The sequence below is a fragment of the Siniperca chuatsi genome, linkage group LG1 (assembly GCF_020085105.1).
Source record: "Siniperca chuatsi isolate FFG_IHB_CAS linkage group LG1, ASM2008510v1, whole genome shotgun sequence".
Classification (NCBI taxonomy): domain Eukaryota; kingdom Metazoa; phylum Chordata; class Actinopteri; order Centrarchiformes; family Sinipercidae; genus Siniperca; species Siniperca chuatsi.
Window position 1 is genome coordinate 32,866,694 of NC_058042.1, and position 19,073 is coordinate 32,885,766.

At 43.1% G+C, this 19,073-nt stretch overlaps 1 protein-coding gene across 5 annotated transcripts; it reads left to right on the forward strand.

Annotated features, from left to right (window-relative positions):
- Positions 1-27: 27 nt before the first annotated feature.
- Positions 28-17,952, forward strand: LOC122871571 (protein C19orf12 homolog). Of its 5 annotated transcripts, XM_044187086.1 has the most exons (5): positions 28-165; positions 399-479; positions 6,467-6,496; positions 8,461-8,634; positions 17,421-17,952. In XM_044187086.1, exons 4-5 carry the CDS (start codon positions 8,475-8,477, stop codon positions 17,684-17,686), a joined length of 426 nt encoding a protein of 141 aa, XP_044043021.1. In that variant the 5' UTR covers positions 28-165; positions 399-479; positions 6,467-6,496; positions 8,461-8,474; the 3' UTR covers positions 17,687-17,952. The 5 variants fall into 5 exon arrangements, with proteins under 5 accessions (XP_044043021.1, XP_044043109.1, XP_044042996.1 ...); XM_044187174.1 differs by lacking the exons at positions 28-165; positions 399-479 and adding an exon at positions 4,167-4,525; XM_044187061.1 differs by lacking the exons at positions 28-165; positions 399-479 and adding an exon at positions 4,167-4,510 and having other exon boundaries at positions 8,414-8,634.
- Positions 17,953-19,073: the final 1,121 nt, after the last annotated feature.

Sequence of the window (19,073 nt, forward strand, 5' to 3'; positions counted from 1 at the left end):
GGTGCGTGTGCGTCAGTCACTGTGTCATGCACATCCATTATGTCAACAAACCCGCTTCCTCTTCTGCGTGGATGTGACACTGAAACGGTATTGTGGATGGAAATATCATGTTTTGTTTTTCGAAAAGCTAGCTAACTGCATCAAGAGACCCTACTTAAGGGCCAGGTAATTCACTTCCTACTCTGAAGACCAGCCATTGCTTTGTGTGGTGCGCATGTCCACGCAAGTCTGGGCACAGCCTCACTGTCAAAGGGAAAAACATTCTAAAAATAAAACCCTCCTTGAATTAAGGGAGACAGTGAGTAGTGATGATATATGACACGGCTTTGATTTTCGTGCATCTATCTCCTAATAAAAATTTGATTAACCCACAGCAATTACCTCCTCTTTAAATTTAGGGTCGTATGATATCAATCAATCTGAAAACGGTTTGCTACGTTTTCCGGGTTTCCTCGAAACGGTGGACAACAGGCTTTGAGGTATGTTTTCTCATTTGCTGGGTGTGTCAGAGGTGTTAACCAATCAGCAGCAATATGTATATAATCACTGCCGTATTAAAAAGGCAGTGCAATGCAGTGCGCTTGCGTGGCGCTAAGTGCAGGAGTCGGAATCGAGTAGCGGGTAAATACAAAGAACTGTATCGTGAATGTAATAATCATGAACTTTGGGAGTGAGGACGAAGGATGGGACCGTGATGGTGTTTGCGGAAAAAGTCAAAGAGAAGTGATTTCAATGCACACAATAGTTTATGGGGAAGTGATCATTCTGATTAGAATGGTACAGTGATTGAAGAAGTGATAGATACCAGAAATCTTGTTTGTATAAACAATGGTAAAGGAACAAGATTAGATATAAATAGGAATAAGATGACATGTATTGATTTAACATCAAATACGTTTCTGCAAATATGGCTAGTCTGTGTGAATGGAAAATATTCAACAATAACATAGGTGACCATTTTCCCATTATATGTAATATAAATATAGATAGATGTACCCAAGAAAGTTCTTCTATATATAGATGGTGCTTTAAAAAGGCTCAATGGGACAAATTTAAAGAATGCTGCAGGGAATTAGCTAAGTAACATTAAAAAGAAATAGTGCTTTCAGTAACTTCAGAAACAACATGAATGTGGACAATTTGATGGAATATAAAAGGAAAAGAGCCATAGCACACAAAATAATTAAAACAGCTAAAAGGAATACCTGGAGACAATTTTGTTCTTCTATTGGAAGAGAGAGAGATGTGGGTCATGTATGGAATATGGTTAAAAAGATGAGCGGGAGAAGGATGAACAATAAAATATCAGTACGATCAGAGATGGAAACAAATTAGCAATAACAGATATGGAAAAAGCCAACCTCCTAGGAAGAGTATTTGCCAGCGTTCACAGTGGAAATCACCTTACTGATATACATAAACAAAGGAAAGAAGAAATCCTAAAAGATAAAGAAAAGGTGCTTGGTAAAAAGGTAAAAATCAGCTCAGCTTTGGATATGGAATTCACCTTGAGGGAAATGAGAAGGGGCATTAAAGGGCAGCAGATACAAGATCAGTTGAGTTATGCTATGTGCAGTCAATTACCAGAGGGAGCATTAGAAATAGTGTTAAAATTTTTCAATAAAATATGGACAGAAGGAAGACTACCTGGTAAGTGGAAGATGGCATTAATTTTACCATTTGCTAAACCAGGAAAATATACATCAAATGCTGAAAACTACAGACCAATAGCACTAACCTCACATTTATGTAAATAGGTGTAAAAAATTATTGTCTACAGGTTATCATATCTTTTAGAAAAAGGAAAATTTGGAAAGGAAGATCCATAGCAGATGTTCTAATTAAAGTAAGTAATGAAATTGAAAAGACCCTTAATATGAAGGAAATGATGGCTATAGTATTCTTTGACATTGAGAAAGCTTCCATGTGGAGAGAAGGTCTGTTAATTAAATTTAACAACTGTTAAATAACTGTTAGTAACTGTTGTACATGCTTTTATCTCCTCACGCCTTGATTATTGTAACAGCCTGTTCACTTTTCTTAATCAAAAAACTTTGACACGACTGCAGACTGTACAAAACTCAGCTGCTAGGCTGTTAACCAGGACCAAGAAGTACGACTACATAACACCTGTTTTAGCCTCTTTACATTGGCTCCCTGTTTGTTTTAGGATTGATTTTAAGATCGTGTTGATTACTTTTAAGGCTCTTCATGGCCTGGCCCCAGATTATATTTTAGACCTTGTAATCCTTTATGAACCTTCACGTAATTTGAGATCTTCGGGCAAGGGTCTCCTGTCTGTTCCTGAGTCCAGGATGAAAACTAAGGGGGACAGAGCTTTTGCTATCAGGGCACCGAGGCTCTGGAACAACTTACCCGAAGAAATTAGGTTGTCTGAGTCAATGTCTTCGTTTAAGTCTCGTCTCAAAACACATTTTTATCTGAAAGCAGATCCTGATTTTACCAGAACTGGCTGTTTATTTTATTGCTTTTGTGTATTTTATTTCTTTATATCTCGTCATTCACTGTGGTATTTTATTTCTCTTGTTGTGAAGCACTTTGTACTTTGTTTTGATAAGTGCTCTATAAATAAAGTTTTATTATTATTATTATTACTACATTTGAGGAGAACTAAGTTATCACTAACATACTGGATAAGAATACAGGGAGGAGAAGATGGGAATTTAGCATCAACTCTTCTGCAGAATTGTTGGGAATACACAACATTTTCTGGTTAAGGTTTTGGCTGGGACATTAAAAAGAAAGTGAAACAGTACAAATTAGATACTATACAACACAGTCCAGCAGTAAGTCATACTGTAGCAGCATTTCCCCATGGATATTGCCACAACCCAAAGTAAATCTTCAAATATTAGAAAAGAGGAGAGAGTGGACAGAGAGGAATAGTAACATTGGGTGCATGGTTCAAGAGTATTTGAAGAAAGGTTACTATAATTATCTTAATATTTTTACAGATGGATGAAAACACTCAAATAACAAACATTTAGGGGTGGGTATATATACATCCCAGAATTTGACAAAGGAATTGTTAAGAGAATCTCAAACAGGTTATCAGTATACACAGCAGAATTGACAGCAATAATCATCAGTCTTCAGTGGGTAGAAGAGGTTAAACTGTTTAAAGTAGTATAATCGGTTTAAAAATCAATTTGGTATAAAATCCAAAAATCTGTCAGAGTCAGAAATAATCATGGTAAATGTAGGAAAAAATCTGTTATCTTTTCTAGGCTAAGATTAGGAGGACTCAATGCTACTTTGTAAACCATGAAAACATCAGTGTCAGATAAATATGAAACTTATAATTGCAAGGAAGCCGTTGAACATATATGATGGGATGTAGGAAGTTCAATGTAGAAAGAGAAAGACTGAAGGGCAGAGTGGTAGAGATGGGCAGGGAGTGTAATATCAAAGGTCTGTTAGAAACAAGGAATAAACAGCTACAGGTTCAAAGGGCTTTATTATATATAAAATATGTAAAAGAAACAGGTATAATATCTAGAATATTAATTCTTCATAAAGTTGTTGTTTAATTAGTTTTATTTATTTAATTAATACTTTTCCCGTTTGTTAGTTTTGGTTAAAGTCATGATGTTACACACTCCGATACAGTAGGTGGCGGCATGCACCTTTAACGTTGGTTTGTAGCCCGCCAGTCAAATCGAAGAAGAAGAAGAAGAAGAAGAAGAAGAAGAAGAAGAAGTAGTGCGCTTGCATACACAACAGGGTGCTCAACGCACCACCATTTTTCCGCTTAAATAAACGTTTTGCTACATTTTGTCGGGGCTGAACACATTTTCTATGTGGGCTATATACTTATTCAATAAAGATGTCTTCCAAAGGCTAAAATCTGCCCGATCTTTCTCTGATTCTCTTCTCAGTTATAACAGTGGCATCTTTAAACAAATAAGACGTTTTGATATACAAACTTAGACCACTCCATCTTAATGGAAAAGTCTCTTCTGCTTCAACTTAATCAGCGATCAAAAACGCATACGCGATTTCTTCAGCCATAGTTATCCGAACGTGGTCTGCAAACTACAAGTAGCCTACAGATGGATCTAACAGGATGTAAATATTTCTGTAACTATATATTCTTTTGAAGGCTGGAAAGTGTCCGGCTTGACTGCAGCTTTTTGTCACCGCCCCCTGCTACGGCGCAGTTCATTTCAAACAAGCCTATTGTTTGTGTTAACTTTACTGCGCAGAATAACTTCAGTAGGAAGGGAAGTACTCTATCAGTATAGACAGTATATGATTTGTAGCGTTATAACAGATTGACTTATGTCTGTATATATTTTGTTGAAAATAATCATCTTGTTTCGATTGTCTGTTACATACGCTGTGATCTATTTTGGGAAGCAGGAAGTAGGGCGACTGCCAGTGAATGGTCCAATCATATGTCAAAGATCATTTGTTTTGAGGAAAGCCGAATGCATGTGAAGAGCAAAAACTAATGTTACCACTCTGCACATTTGGGACAGGACTGAAGGTAAGAAGACTTCAGGTAATTGTAACAATTAGTTAATTCTCGAGGGAAGGCTGGTGACAGATGTCTTTTTATCTCTTAGCTCAATTTAAACAGAGACGAAGTAATCCTTAGGTGCTCGAAGTCAGATTTTGTTCGGTATTAAAACAGATACGAAACTTTGTAGAATTGTGTTGGATTTTAATCAAACCATAGTTGAATAAACCTACTGTCTTCAATGTCATTAAGTTCGCTCAAATGATAAAAACACTAGACTTAGCCTAGTAGCTTATTATGACCTCTTAGTTTATATTAAGTCAGTTTATGTGGACCTTTGCAGTTTAGACCAGTAGGCTACTCGACTGCCAGTGTTCCTAACGAACCTGACACGCTAAACTCCATTCAGAAACCGGGTAATTTAAAATTAAGGACGGGTGTTGCTAAGCTTTTATAACACGTTCAATTTGACTTGAGATATTTTACTAATTGACAGCAGCCATGTTGATATTCAGCGTAGGCCTACATGCAGTGTAAAAGTTTTACATCATTTTAATAAAAATCAAGATTTGTTAAACATATATTTTGGTTAAAAAAAAAGTGTAAAATGTGGGGACATATCTTTTCCTTTCGGCTGTTCCCTTCCAGGGGTCGCCACAGCGAATCATGTGCCTCCATCTAACCCTGTCCTCTGCATCCTCTTCACTCACACCAATTAACTTCATGTCCTCTCTCACTACATCCATAAATCTCCTCTTTGGTCTTCCTCTAGACCTCCTGCCTGGCAGCTCCAACCTCAGCATCCTTCTACCAATATATTCACAGTCTCTCCTCTGAAAATGTCCAAACCACCTCAATCTGGCCTCTCTGACTTTATCTCCGAAACATCTAACATGAGCTGTCCCTCTGATGTACTCATTCCTGATCCTGTCCATCCTCGTCACTCCCAAAGAGAACCTCAACATCTTAAGCTCTGCTACCTCCAGCTCTGCCTCTTGTCTTTTCTTCAGTGCCACTGTCTCTAAGCTGTACAACATTGCTGGTCTCACCACGGTCTTGAACACCTTTCCTTTCATTCTTGCTGATACTCTTTTATCACACAACACACCTGACACTTTTCTCCACCCGTTCCAACCTGCTTGCACTCGCCTCTTCACCTCTTTTCCACAGTCTCCATTGCTCTGAACCGTTGACCCTAAGTACTTAAAGTCCTGCACCTTCTTCACCTCTGCTCCCTGTAACCTCACCGTTCCACCTGGGTCCCTCTCATTGACACACATGTATTCTGTCTTACTGCGGCTAAGCTTCATTCCTCTGTTTTCCAGAGCAGACCTCCATCTCTCTAGATTTTCCTCCACCTGCTCCCTGCTCTCACTACAAATCACAATGTCATCCACAAACATCATAGTCCATGGAGATTCCTGTCTAACCTCATCTGTCAGCCTGTCCATCACCAGAGCAAACAATAAGGGGCTCAGAGCCGATCCTTGATGCAGACCCACCTCCACCTTGAACTCCTCTGTCACACCTACAGCACACCTCACCACGGTCTTACAGCTCTCATACATGTCCTGCACCACTCTAATATACTTCTCTGCCACTCCAGACTTCCTCATACAGTACCACAGCTCCTCTCTCGGCACCCTGTCATACGCTTTCTCTAAATCTACGAAGACACAATGCAACTCCCGATGACCTTCTCTGTACTTCTCCATCAGCATCCTCAAAGCAAATACTGCATCTGTTGTACTCTTTCTAGGCATGAAACCATATTGCTGCTCCACACCAGTCACCTCTTCTACTCTTCGTTCCCTTTCATTTTCCTCATTCATCAACTCTTCAAAGTACTCCTTCCATCTTCATATATTTGTTATTTTATTATTCATTCCATTGATAATTTAGGCAATGTTGAACTTAATAGTAAAAGTGAAACCAAATTAGGACAATTATGTACCTGATGCATCCTTTGTTTCTTCTCCCTAGTTTGTCAGCATTCCAGTTCCTTTGAAGAAGGTGAGTCACCCAGGAGAAACAAGCACATAGTACTTGTATCTGTCTACTACAGTATCACTGTGGGATTTTCTGTGATTACTTTGAGCAATAGCATTTGCAGGGCTCTGTAATTTTTTTGCTGGCAATTTTCATCTAAAAGTGCATTGTGTGTAAGTCTGAGTGACAAGTGTCTGTCTTACATATATCTGAAAACAGATTAGTTCTTGAAAAGAGATTTGAACATTCTCTTTCAGTATGTGGACTACTGCATAAACAATAATATACAATATGTAAGCATTGGCCAGTGATGGCAAACTTGATTTCTTTGACCCCAAAGTTGCAGGACTGTTGGATTGAAAAAATGACCAAAGCTAGATTATAAACCGGGATGCAGACTGGATGCACTGCATGTCAATGCATTTTGGTAATTCTGTTTAATTGCAAATTTGTTATTGGAATTTACACAACTAAAGTACAATATCAACTAAGTTGGGTCTTGCATTACCACCTAATTTCGTGGCTGTCTTGTAGAGGGGCATTTATTTAAGAGCATTTATTTGCAGAAATTGACAACTGGTCAAAATAACTAAAAAGATGCAGTGTTGTCAGACCTCGAATAATGCAAAGAAAATAAGTTGTGTGGCATGGAGCATTATCCTGCTGAAAAAAACAATCCTCAGAGTTGGGGAACAACAGGAAGCAAGTTTTCTTCCAGGACAACCATGTACCTGGCTTGATTCATGCATCCTTCACAAAGACAAATTTCACAGTGGTTGCGAGACACTGTGGCTTGTAGGCCTCTTCAGGTCTCCGTCTAATCATTAGATGACCAGGTGTTTGGCAAAGCTGAAAATTGGACTCATCAGAGAAGATGACCTTACTCCATTCCTCTATGGTCCAATCCTAATGGTCTTTTGCAAACCTCAACCTGGCTCTTCTTTGCTTCTCATTGATGAAGGGCTTTTCTCTAGCTTTGCACGACTTCAGCCCTGCCCCTAAGAGCCTGTTTTGAACCGTCCTTGCTGTGCACTTCACCCCAGCTGCCGTTTGTCATTCTTTTTGTAGGTCACTTGATGTTATCCTACGGTTGTTGAGTGACATTCGAATGAGTTGGTGGTCATCCCGGTCAGTGGAGAGTCCGCCAGTCTGTAACTTTTTTTGTCCCCAATGTCTGCTGCTTGACCTTGTTCTTATGAACAGCCGTCTTTGACATTTTAAGGATGGAAGCAACCCAACGCTTATTGTATCCCTCTGCCAGCAAAGACAGAACTGAACCCTTCTTTTTCTCACTCACAACTTTTCAACTCTTTTGGTATGGTCAATAGGGTAGTTGTTTTTTGATACCAATTACTTTTGAGGTACTACCAGCACTGTTTTTGCCATCCAACTGGTCCTATTGCAAGAGTATAGTGATGACCACAGCAGTGGTTATTATACTTTTCCTCGTTGAATAAGATTTGCTTCAGGTGATCACCTGGTCAGTGTGTCTGTGTTGACAGACACTGGAATGGAAAAGTTTCAGTACAGGTTGTACTGAAAATGCCCTTTGTGTGGTCATGGGGCTAAATTTCATGAATTGACATGTCAGTTCAACCTTATTCTGTTTCATATTCATCACGGTTTCACGGTATTCAACACCTTATGCTTCCATCATTGTCTGAGGAAATCTGCATGATCCTTGTGCTCACTGTGAGATAATCAGGGAGTCTGTAGAGAAGCTATGTGAGGCAATAAAGTGTCTGTGTGAAGGAACAAGTTAAATTATACAAAGCGACTGGATTAGGTTAGGTTTGGTGGTTTGCTAGATGCTGTATCCTAACCCTGTCTCATCTGTGTGAATAGCTCAGAAGATGTGTTGTGTGCTGCAACTGTAGGGCAAAATTTAGTCTTCTTCTAGTCTGAACCAAGGCTTAAAGATGTGTCTTTATTATTTTTTAGGTAAGACACCAAAGTAGAGTTGACTGTCCTTGTTCCTATCATGCCAGTGTCTCAACGCGGGATGGCTCCACGAATGGATGATGTCATGCGTCTGTGCTGTGAAATATCGGCTCACGATCAGATCAAGGTCGCGGTGAAAAACTCCACCAAAGGAGCAATGGTGGCAGGAGGAACTGCCTTTGCAGGCGGGCTGCTCGGTGGACCTGTAGGGATTGCTGTTGGTAAGAATAAATTCTCAGACAAAAACTACTGAGTCTGACCTCTGAAGCCCACACTGACAGGGGCCTTTGAGATTGTGAGATTTGTAGGGTCTCATACCTTGAAGGAAAATACAAAACTTTCAATAGACTATCAGTCATAGACGCGACCTTTTGGAGATTGACTAATCCAAGAGGATATTTGAGGTACAACCAATGCTTTATACCCACCTCCTCTTCCTTCTTATTCAGTGCTAGGTGGCAGAAAATGAATCACCAGTGATTTGCTGCTTTTCTCAGTTTTATATAATGTTAAATTCAAAATCTTTTAAATTAGTTTTTTACTCTTGGTCAGACAAGCCAATCATTTTGGAGATGTCACCTTGGGCTCTGTGAACTTGTGATGGGCATTTTTCACACTTGATTGATTAGTATATGACTGAGAATACTTATACATAATTAATTGATTTTTTTTTTTTTTTTTTTGGCAACTTGGGGGCAGAACAAGAAACTGTAAGCACAACTTTGACACATCTAGCAGGCACCGGTCAACATTATCATTTATTTGGAGTTGTGTTTCTGGCCACCAGACAAATTTAAGTCCAATATTCACTCTCCTTTTAGATCATTTTGTCTCCACCAACTCCTGAGAAAAATATGTGGCTCTTTAGCTGCAAAATGCTCCACTATGTTCACCAGCTAGTCGCTAACATTTTTTGTTAATCAGAGGTTTTTCACTGAAAACAGCTGTCTGCTGCTGCTGGAAATGCTGATGAGAGGTGAGAGTGAGCCAAACATTAAAGTTGTGGGCTGTAAAACCAAAACAATGACCTGAAAGACACTATAAAGTTCTCTAGCGCTGAGGGGAACAGCAGAGTTGGATGATATTTCTCTTTCTTTTCTCTCTGGGTTGCTGTAATGCTGTAATCATTTGATCCATTGTTAATATAAAAATATAGATTATAGCAGCTTTAACTTCTGATGAATAAAATCATAAAAGCGAAATTGTTGTTGATTAATCAAAACTTAAAAAACACAGCTGTAGTATTGCATATTACCAGGTGGCCTTCCAAGGAAGGGCAGAAGAAGTATTAAGCCCTCGTCCCCCTCCTCCTGACAGGTAAAACGTGTCTGTTTTTAAAGAGGCCAAATTATGCTTTGGGGGTTTTCCCTTTCCTTTAGTGTATTATATAGTTTTTTGGTGCATGTAAAATGTCTGCAAGGTTACAAAGCCCAAAGTCCACACCAAAGGGATTATTCTCTCTGACAGAAAATACTGTTCCTGAACTGCCTGAAACGCCTCGTTTGTTCCATCCATCCATCCATCCATCCATCTTCTTCCGCTTATCCGGGGCCGGGTCGCGGGGGCAGCAGTCTAAGCAGGGACTCCCAGACTTCCTTCGCCCCAGACACTTCCTCCAGCTCCTCCGGGGGGATCCCGAGGCGTTCCCAGGCCAGCCGAGAGACATAGTCCCTCCAGCGTGTCCTGGGTCTTCCCCGGGGCCGCCTCCCGGTGGGACATGCCCAGAACACCTCCCGAGGGAGGCGTCCAGGAGGCATCCGGATCAGATGCCCTAGCCACCTCAGCTGGCTCCTCTCGGCGTGGAGGAGCAGCGGCTCTACTCGAGCTCCCCGTGTGACTGAGCTCCTCACCCTATCCCTAAGGGAGCGCCCAGCCACTCGGCGGAGGAAGCCCATTTCGGCCGCTTGTATCCGCGATCTTGTCCTTTCGGTCACTACCCAAAGCTCATGACCATAGGTGAGGGCAGGAGCGTAGATTGACCGGTAAATCGAGAGCTTTGTCTTTCGACTCAGCTCCTTCTTTACCACAACGGTCCGATACAGCGCCCGCATCACTGCAGACGCTGCACCGATCCGCCTGTCAATCTCACGCTCCATCCGTCCCTCACTCGTGAACAAGACCCCAAGATACTTAAACTCTTCCACTTGGGGCAAGGACTCCCCACCCACGCCAAGAGAGCAAACCACCTTTTTCCGGTCAAGAACCATGGCCTCAGATTTGGAAGAGCTGATTCTCATCCCAGCTGCTTCACACTCGGCTGCAAACCGTCCCAGTGCATGCTGCAGGTCCCGGCTTGAAGAAGCCATCAGAACGACATCATCTGCAAACAGCAGAGATGAGATCCTGTGGTTCCCAAACCGGACACCCTCCGGCCCCTGACTGCGCCTAGAAATTCTGTCCATATAAATTATGAACAGAACCGTGACAAAGGGCAGCCCTGGCGGAGTCCAACATGTACCGGGAACAGGTCTGACTTACTGCCGGCAATGCGAACACAGCTCCTGCTCCGGTTATACAGGGACCGGACAGCCCTTAGCAAAGGGCCCCGGACCCCATACTCCCAGAGCACTCCCCACAAAGCGCCCGGGGCACACGGTCGAATGCCTTCTCCAGATCCACAAAGCACATGTGGACTGGTTGGGCAAACTCCCATGAACCCTCGAGCACCCGATGGAGAGTATAGAGCTGGTCCAGTGTTCCACGACCGGGACGAAAACCACTCTGCTCCTCCTGAATCCGAGGTTCGACTATCGGACGAATTCTCCTCTCCAGTACCCTGGAATAGACCTTACCGGGGAGGCTGAGAAGTGTGATCCCTCTGTGATTGGAACACACCCTCCGGTCCCCCTTCTTATACAGAGGGACCACCACCCCGGTCTGCCAGTCCAGAGGCACTGTCCCAGACCGCCACGCGATGTTGCAGAGACGTGTCAGCCAAGACAGTCCCACAACATCCAGAGACAGACAGAGACTCAGGACGGATCTCATCCACCCCCGAAGCCTTGCCACCAAGGAGCTTGCCAACAACCTCAGTGACTTCGGCCAGGGTGATGGATGAGTCCGCCTCCGGGTCCCCAGCCTCCGCTTCCTCTTCGGAAGACGTGACAGCGGGATTGAGGAGATCCTCAAAGTATTCCTTCCACCGTCCGACAACATCCCCAGTCGAGGTCAACAGCTCTCCACCCGCACCGTACAAGGTGTTGGTGAAGCACTGCTTCCCCCTCCTGAGCCGTCGGACGGTTTGCCAGAATTTCTTTGAGACCGACCGATAGTCCTCCTCCATGGCCTCTCCGAACCTCTCCCAGTCCTGAGTTTTTGCCTCTGTGACCGCACGGGCTGCAGCACGCTTAGCCTGCCGGTACCTGTCAGCTGCCTCGGGAGTCCCACGAGCCAACAAGGCCCGATAGGACTCCTTCTTCAGCCTGACGGCATCCCTTACTTCCGGCGCCCACCACCGTGTTCGGGGGATTGCCGCGCGACAGGCACCAGAAACCTTGCGACCACAGCTACGAGCCGCCGCATCGACAATGGAGGTGGAAAACATGGTCCACTCGGACTCAATGTCCCCAACCTCCCGGGATCTGGGAGAAGCTCTCCCGGAGGTGTGAGTTGTAGACCCTGCTGACAGAGGGCTCCGCCAGACGCTTCCCAGCAGACCCTCACGATACGCTTGGGCCTGCCAAGTCTGTCCGGCTTCCTCCCCGCCAGCGGATCCAACTCACCACCAGGTGGTGATCGGTTGACAGCTCCGCCCCTCTCTTCACCCGAGTGTCCAAGACACGCGGCGGAGGTCAGATGATACGACAACAAAGTCGATCATCGACCTCCGCCTAGGGTGTCCTGGTGCCACGTGCACTGATGGACACCCTTGTGCTTGAACATGGTGTTAGTTATGGACAAACTGTAACTAGCACAGAAGTCCAACAACTGAACACCGCTCGGGTTCAGATCAGGGGCCGTTCCTTCCGATTACCCCTCTCCAGGTGTCACTGTCGTTGCCCACGTGGGCGTTGAAGTCCCCAGTAGAACAACGGAGTCCCGGGTGGTGCACTGTCTAGTACCCCTCCCAGGGACTCCAAGAAGGCCTGGTACTCTGCACTGCTGTTCGGCCCGTAGGCCGCCACAACAGTGAGAGACCTGTCCCCACCCGGAGGCGGAGGGGCGCGACCCTCTCGTTCACTGGGGTAAACTCCAACACGTGACGGCTGAGCTGTGGGGCTATGAGCAGGCCCACACCAGCCCGCCGCCTCTCCCCGCCGGCAACGCCAGAGAAATGGAGCGTCCAGCCCCTCTCGAGGAGACGGGTTCCAGAGCCCAGGCTGTGCGTGGAGGCGAGGCCGACTATATCTAGCCGGTAACGCTCAACCTCCCGCACAAGCTCAGGCTCCTTCCCCCCCAGCGAAGTGACATTCCATGTCCCTAGAGCCAGTTTCTGTGTCCGGAGATCTGGTCGCCGAAGCCCCTGCCTTCGACTGCCGCCCAGATCTCTCTGCACCGGCCCCACGGATCCTCCTGCGGGTGGTGGGTCCACGGGAGGACGGCCCCACGCCGCTCCTTCGGGCTGTGCCCGGCCGGGCCCCGTGGGGAAAGGCCCGGCCACCAGGCGCTCGCCGTCGGGCACCCACCCCAGGCCTGGCTCCAGGGTGGGGCCCCGGTAGCGCCAATCCGGGCGACGTAACTGGCCTTGATTTTAAGTAATCCATAAGGGGCTTCTGAACCGCTCTTGGTCTGACCCGTCACCCTGGACCTGTTTGCCATGGGTGACCCTACCAGGGGCATACAGCCCCAGGCAACATAGCTCCCAGGGTCATTCGTTGTTGTTGTCCAGCCTTTTCTTCCGTTATCTACGTCACTATGTAACACAGCACCACCTCCAGCTAGGTGACCTTCCCACCCACTGAAACCTAGTGAATCTACCTTGCTGTCTGCTGTTATTTCCTCGCTAACGCCGACTCCGGTAACACAAAGATATGGAAGGTCAAAGCATGGCAGTTGCTCTGTTATTGGCTGCGAGAACCCCAAAAAAAAGTCTTAATTTACTTCCACCATCTGAGGAAGTGAAGACCCAGTGGATTAACTTTATTATTATAACTAGGGCCAGTACAAAGCTAAGAGCTAAGCACGGGAACTGCTCTCTTGTTGGCTGCACAGACCGGCATAAATCGTTACATCGGCCCCCAGGCTCAGAGGACAGAAGAGCTGAGTGGATAAAGTTAATTTTGATGGCAACTTGTGTGTGCATTTTACTCTGGACTGCTTTTTCAACAAGGGCCGGTAACGGTTCAAGCTCAAGGATGGATCGATACTGGCTGTCCGTGACCTGACTTCAAACTTGGAAGCTGTAAGTTTTGCCATGTTTTATGTTGTTTTAGTGTTTATTTTGTAGGTTAGCTTGTTGAACTTGGCATTAGCATGTTGCGCGGCTAATCTGTCTAGTGTCTATTGTACTCCCACAGGCTGGGGTGATGTTGGACTAACGTTAATGTTGTAATATTAAGGGACAGTCAAGAGAAACTGTGTGAACGTTAAGCTAAGTAACCAGAGTAGGTTGGATGCCGGTAACTGTTTTTTCATGTTGTTTTTTGTGGAACTTTATACTGCAGCTTTAGCTCAGCTAGCGCTTTGTTGTTACACAGAAGCCCCTTCTGCTCCGTGATCCTCGCCGGTATGTGCGTCTGTTATGCTGTTGTATGTAAATGTACTTAATAGTTCACATGCCCTGAAGGTAACTTTGATTAGCACCCGGCAGCTAGCTTGCTCAGACCATAAAGCTGTGAGGCCGAGGCTAATACAACCATTCTGATCCACAGATACACTTAGCGTTACTGCAATACTAGTAATACTGACATATTAGTGCAGTTCCAGTGTAACACCTCAAGGTCATATAGTCTCGCATTGTATTATAAACAACACAGAGTCTCACTTGGAAAATGTCGCTTTTTTCTACCGGGACCTTATACTGTATTTACGAGCTTTCGGTATGTCACAACACAAGTTACACTCAAAGTCAAATGTTCTGTGTAATCAGTTTCTTGTCCAGTAATTAATTTAATATGATGTTGAAGTGGATCTGTTTATTTATGCTTTGTTGTTTATCATTGTTAAGTTTTCAGGAGCCCAAGCCAAATATTACTATTAGGTCAAAAGCTGTAAGCATGTCTGTTAAGGATTTGACTCCCTGTGGAGTTAGCACTGGGTTCTCCATCGTTTGGGGTTTGGGTCAATGCAAGTGCTATGGGTGGAAGGGGCAGGGTTGTTTGGTAACTCGGGCTGATCTGTCCGCAGGCGGTTTGTGTTAGTTTTTCTTTTCTTTTCCATCTTTTCTTCGTTTCTCTGTTTCGGAGGGCTGGGGGTGGGGCTCCATGTTAATTTGCTTTCTATATCTAACTACTTAATAAATGTCCTCTAATTCAGGAATTCCACATTTATTATTATGATTGTTAATATTATTATTATTGACTCTTCTGTGAGGTTTGTGAGCTGAAATATATGTATGGGGAGCCCTATTTAGAGATCGAGGGTATTTGCTCATTTGAAACGACTTAAAGCTAACCTAGTGTTTCTGCAGGAAACCCATATGTGCACCAAGGACCAGGTCAGACTAAAATGCCCCTGGGCTTCCGAGGTGTTTCATTCAAATTTCAACTCTAAAGCCAGAGGGGTTGCCATTTAAGTCAATTCAGTTTTCAGCTTCCGAAGTTACATCTGATAAAAACTGGAGATATTTAATCGTCTCAGGTACACTGTCTCATGTTCCCATTTTATTAGTTAATATTTATACCCCCAACTTTGATGACCCACACTTTATGAATAAGCTGTTTGAATGTCTCCCTTTGAATAACAACTTCCTTATATTTGGAGGGGATATGAATTGCGTAATTGATCATCTAGACTGCTCTAATCCCCGAACCCTGGCCCCATCGTTGATCAATTTCTGATTTCATGTCTAAGAATGGTTGCATTGAGATTCTATAACGGAATAGGAATATTCCTTCTTTTCACAGATGCATCAGTCTTTCTCTTGGATTGATTATTTCATTGATGCCAAACTAAATTCCAAAGTGTTGACCATTAATTACCATCCTATTGTTATCTCTGTTCATGCCCCTCTTTCTTTGATATTGAGTTTTCCCCACAACGCGTTTCGGCTTGTGGCCTTCATCAGGGTCATGATGGAACATATTACAAACAACATTTAAATAGGGTCGGTATGAAGCAGAAAAAAAAAACAATTCAAAAGGGTAAAATAGTATGAATGACAACCAATCATACATCCACACACATATCAGCCAATGGGGCACCTACAAAGGTGGGCTGGGTATATGGTCATGTGGCTACAGGCCAATCGTATTCCCAGACTGGCAGGGAGGGTCTAATAAGGGACATGGATGACACCATATTAGGTAGATTGTCACGTTGTTGGCAAGCGGGGAACAGGGGAAGGACCCAAATGCAGACAGAGGAGGCAGAACGATGACTTGAGTGGTTTATTAAGAGCTGGTAGGTAGGCAGACATAAGTCCAAAAGGCAGACAAGACAGAGCCAACATAGCAACAAGCACGAACTGACAAAGAACAAAGGAAACACAGAGACTATATACACAGGTGAGGGCAGGATAACAGGTGAAACTAATTAGGGTGGAGCAAACAATCAGAACTGGAGGGAAAAGCAAACAAAGACAGGAAGTAAAACTATACAAGATAGACAAGGCAGCACACTTACAAAATAAAACAGGAAGCAACAAAACCCAAAAAACTGTTTGGGACTTTGGAATGCTGACATGCTTTAACAACCCTGTCCCTTATGTTTCTACCTCTTTTAAAAGTTACCATAGGTAGATCTTTAAAGGTTTCTTGCAAAGATGGGTCATTTTGAAGAATATACCAATGTTTTAAAATTATATCCTTAATGTTCTTAGGATGAATGTAGTGCAGTAAATGAGGTGTGGCTTAGGTTTGGGGGATTTTTTAACATGCAGATAAGCTTCTCTGCTTTTTGAATCCACTTTATTTTCTGCACATACAAGCCAATCTTCTTAGTAATTTCTTTCTCTTTCTCTCATCACTTCTTTACTTTTATCGCATTTTTCTGGAACATAACATTCTTTTCAGTCTAGTTAGCTGATTTACAGGTAGACTGTTCTAGGAGTAGTCTGTGTAGGAGTGATGGGATGAAAACTTTCAGCATGAAGAAGTGTATTCCGATCTGTAGGTTTAGTGTAAAGAGAGGAAGAAAGGACATCATATTTTTTTGTTACATTAATATCAAGAAAATTAATATTTTCAAGGCTATAGTTAAGTGTGAATCTCAGGTCTGCAAAGTTACCATTTAGAAACTGTACAAACTCAAATAGAGTGGGGGTTCATCCTTTCCAAAGTAAAAACACATCATTGCTGGACATTGTTTTTCTTTGATTATACTATTATTATTATTATGTTTCTATGTTTTAACTGTTACTGTAACTCAGATTGTTAAACTGACATTGTTTTCCCTTTTCATGTGCCATATTTCTTAATAAAAAATATTAAACAAAAGAAAAAATGTGCAAGAGTATTTAATTGCAGCCAAGTTGAAGGTTAAGGCTTGTGTTATTCTATATTTTTTTCATTGTCAACAAATCCCATGAATAGACCAAAACCAACAATGTTTTAGTTTGTCTCACAAAACTTTCTGACTTAACTAGGCTTTAAAATGACTAAGACAGGAGGAAATAGTGCATTTGTTGGGGACACATTTGGTGCTCGAATTTTGTGACACAAAGGAATAAGATATATCGGGCTTCTTGCTAGTAGGATCCGTTCATTGTTGGTTTGGATCTTTTCATGGGATTTGTTAACAATAAAAAATATATCAAATATAACCAGACTTATCCTTTAAGATTCCTCATGAATTGTGTTTTCAGTTGTCTGTGATGCAGATTTACTTCATACTAGTGCATGCTTATGTTCGACTTATACTGAACCTGTAACTGACCCTTTATCTACACCCCTCTCTGTGTCTCTACCAGGTGGAGTAGTAGGCAGTCTCTTGGGCAGCTGGCTGACCAGCGGTCAGTTCAGGCCTCTGCCTCAGATCCTGATGGAGTTGCCACCTACCCAGCAACAGAAGCTCTATGATGACGTTGTGGCCGTCTTAGGCAACTTGGACTGGATGGATGCGGCCCAGCTCATTAGCCTTGTGATGGGCAACACTACTCTCCAGCAGCAGGTCACTGCTGCGTTGCTGAACTACATCAAAAAGGAACTCAGTGCAGAGGTGCGCTATCAATACTGAGTTATGGTTACACATGGACTTTTCAGGATGGTCAGGCCTGCCAACCACAACCAAAGTCCTTTATAACATATTTTTGTACATAATTGGAAAAACTGAATAATGGATGTTTCACTTTGATGACTGTGCCAAATTGAGCAATTAACATTTGCTATCTTCTGAGTGTCTATCCTAACAAGAAAAAAATTGTACAGTCACCATAGAAACCTATCTGTGTTACTCAATATTAAATGGATAGTGACCTTGAATAAATAACGTTTTGTACGACAGACTGATAAACATCAATTTTCCTCTCTGCTTTTTTACACTCTGTAAAATATTGTTATTGGGGAGTAGAATTAGAGATTAGAATATACAGCAGGTAAAATAAGTATTGAACACGTCACCATTTTTCTCTATTTGCTATTGACCTGAAATTTTCACCAGATGTTGGTAACAACTAATCTAACAACAAATCGAACCATAATGTCCATAAATTAAGTTATGTGTTATAATGTTAAATGACACAGGAAAAAGTATTGAACACGTGAAGAAAGGGAGGTGCAAAAAGGCATGGAAAGCCAAGACAATCAGTAATTAGAAAGCAATCCTGCCCCTTGTCAGTACAAATTAATGTCAGCTGCTTCAGTCCCAATTGATGGCCTATTAAAAGCTGTCTCATTACCAAGGTGTCACAGAAGAAACATCTCATGATGGGTAAAAGCAAAGAGCTCACTCAAGACCTTCGCAACCTTATTGTTGCAAAGCGTTCTGATGGCATTGGTTACAGAAGGATTTCAAAACTTCTGAATGTTCCAGTGAGCACTGTTGGGGCCATAATCCGGAAGTGGAAAGAACATCATTTCACCATAAACCGGCCACGACCAGGTGCTCCTCGCAAGATTTCTGACAGAGGAGTGAAAAGAATTATCAGAAGAGTTGTTCAAGAGCCAAGGACCACGTGTGGACAGCTTCAGAAGGACCTGGAATTAGCAGGTACAATTGTTTCAAAGAAAACGATAAGTAATGCACTCAACTGCCATGGCCTGTATGCACGCTCACCACGCAAGACTCCATTACTGAAGAAAAAGCATGTTGAAGCTCGTTTTAAAGTTTGCTGCACAACATTTGGACAAGCCTGTGACATACTGGGAGAATATAGTCTGGTCAGATGAGACCAAAATTGAATTCTTTAGATACCATAATACACACCATGTTTGGAAGAGAAATGGCACTGCACATCACCCTCAAAACACTATACCAACAGTGAAGTTTGGAGGTGGAAACATCATGGTGTGGGGCTGTTTTTCAGCATACGGTACTGGCAAACTTCATATAATGGAAGGAAGGATGAATGGAAAAATGTACAGAGACATTCTTGATTTAAAAAATCTGCTGCCATCTACCAGGA

Bases quoted from the DNA above. Each gene is read 5' to 3' on its own strand.
- LOC122871571 (XM_044187061.1), top strand. From the start codon at position 8,454: ATGCCAGTGTCTCAACGCGGGATGGCTCCACGAATGGATGATGTCATG. The intron at 8,635-17,420 runs GTAAGAATAAAT...TGTCTCTACCAG, and splicing joins ACCTGTAGGGATTGCTGTTG to GTGGAGTAGTAGGCAGTCTC.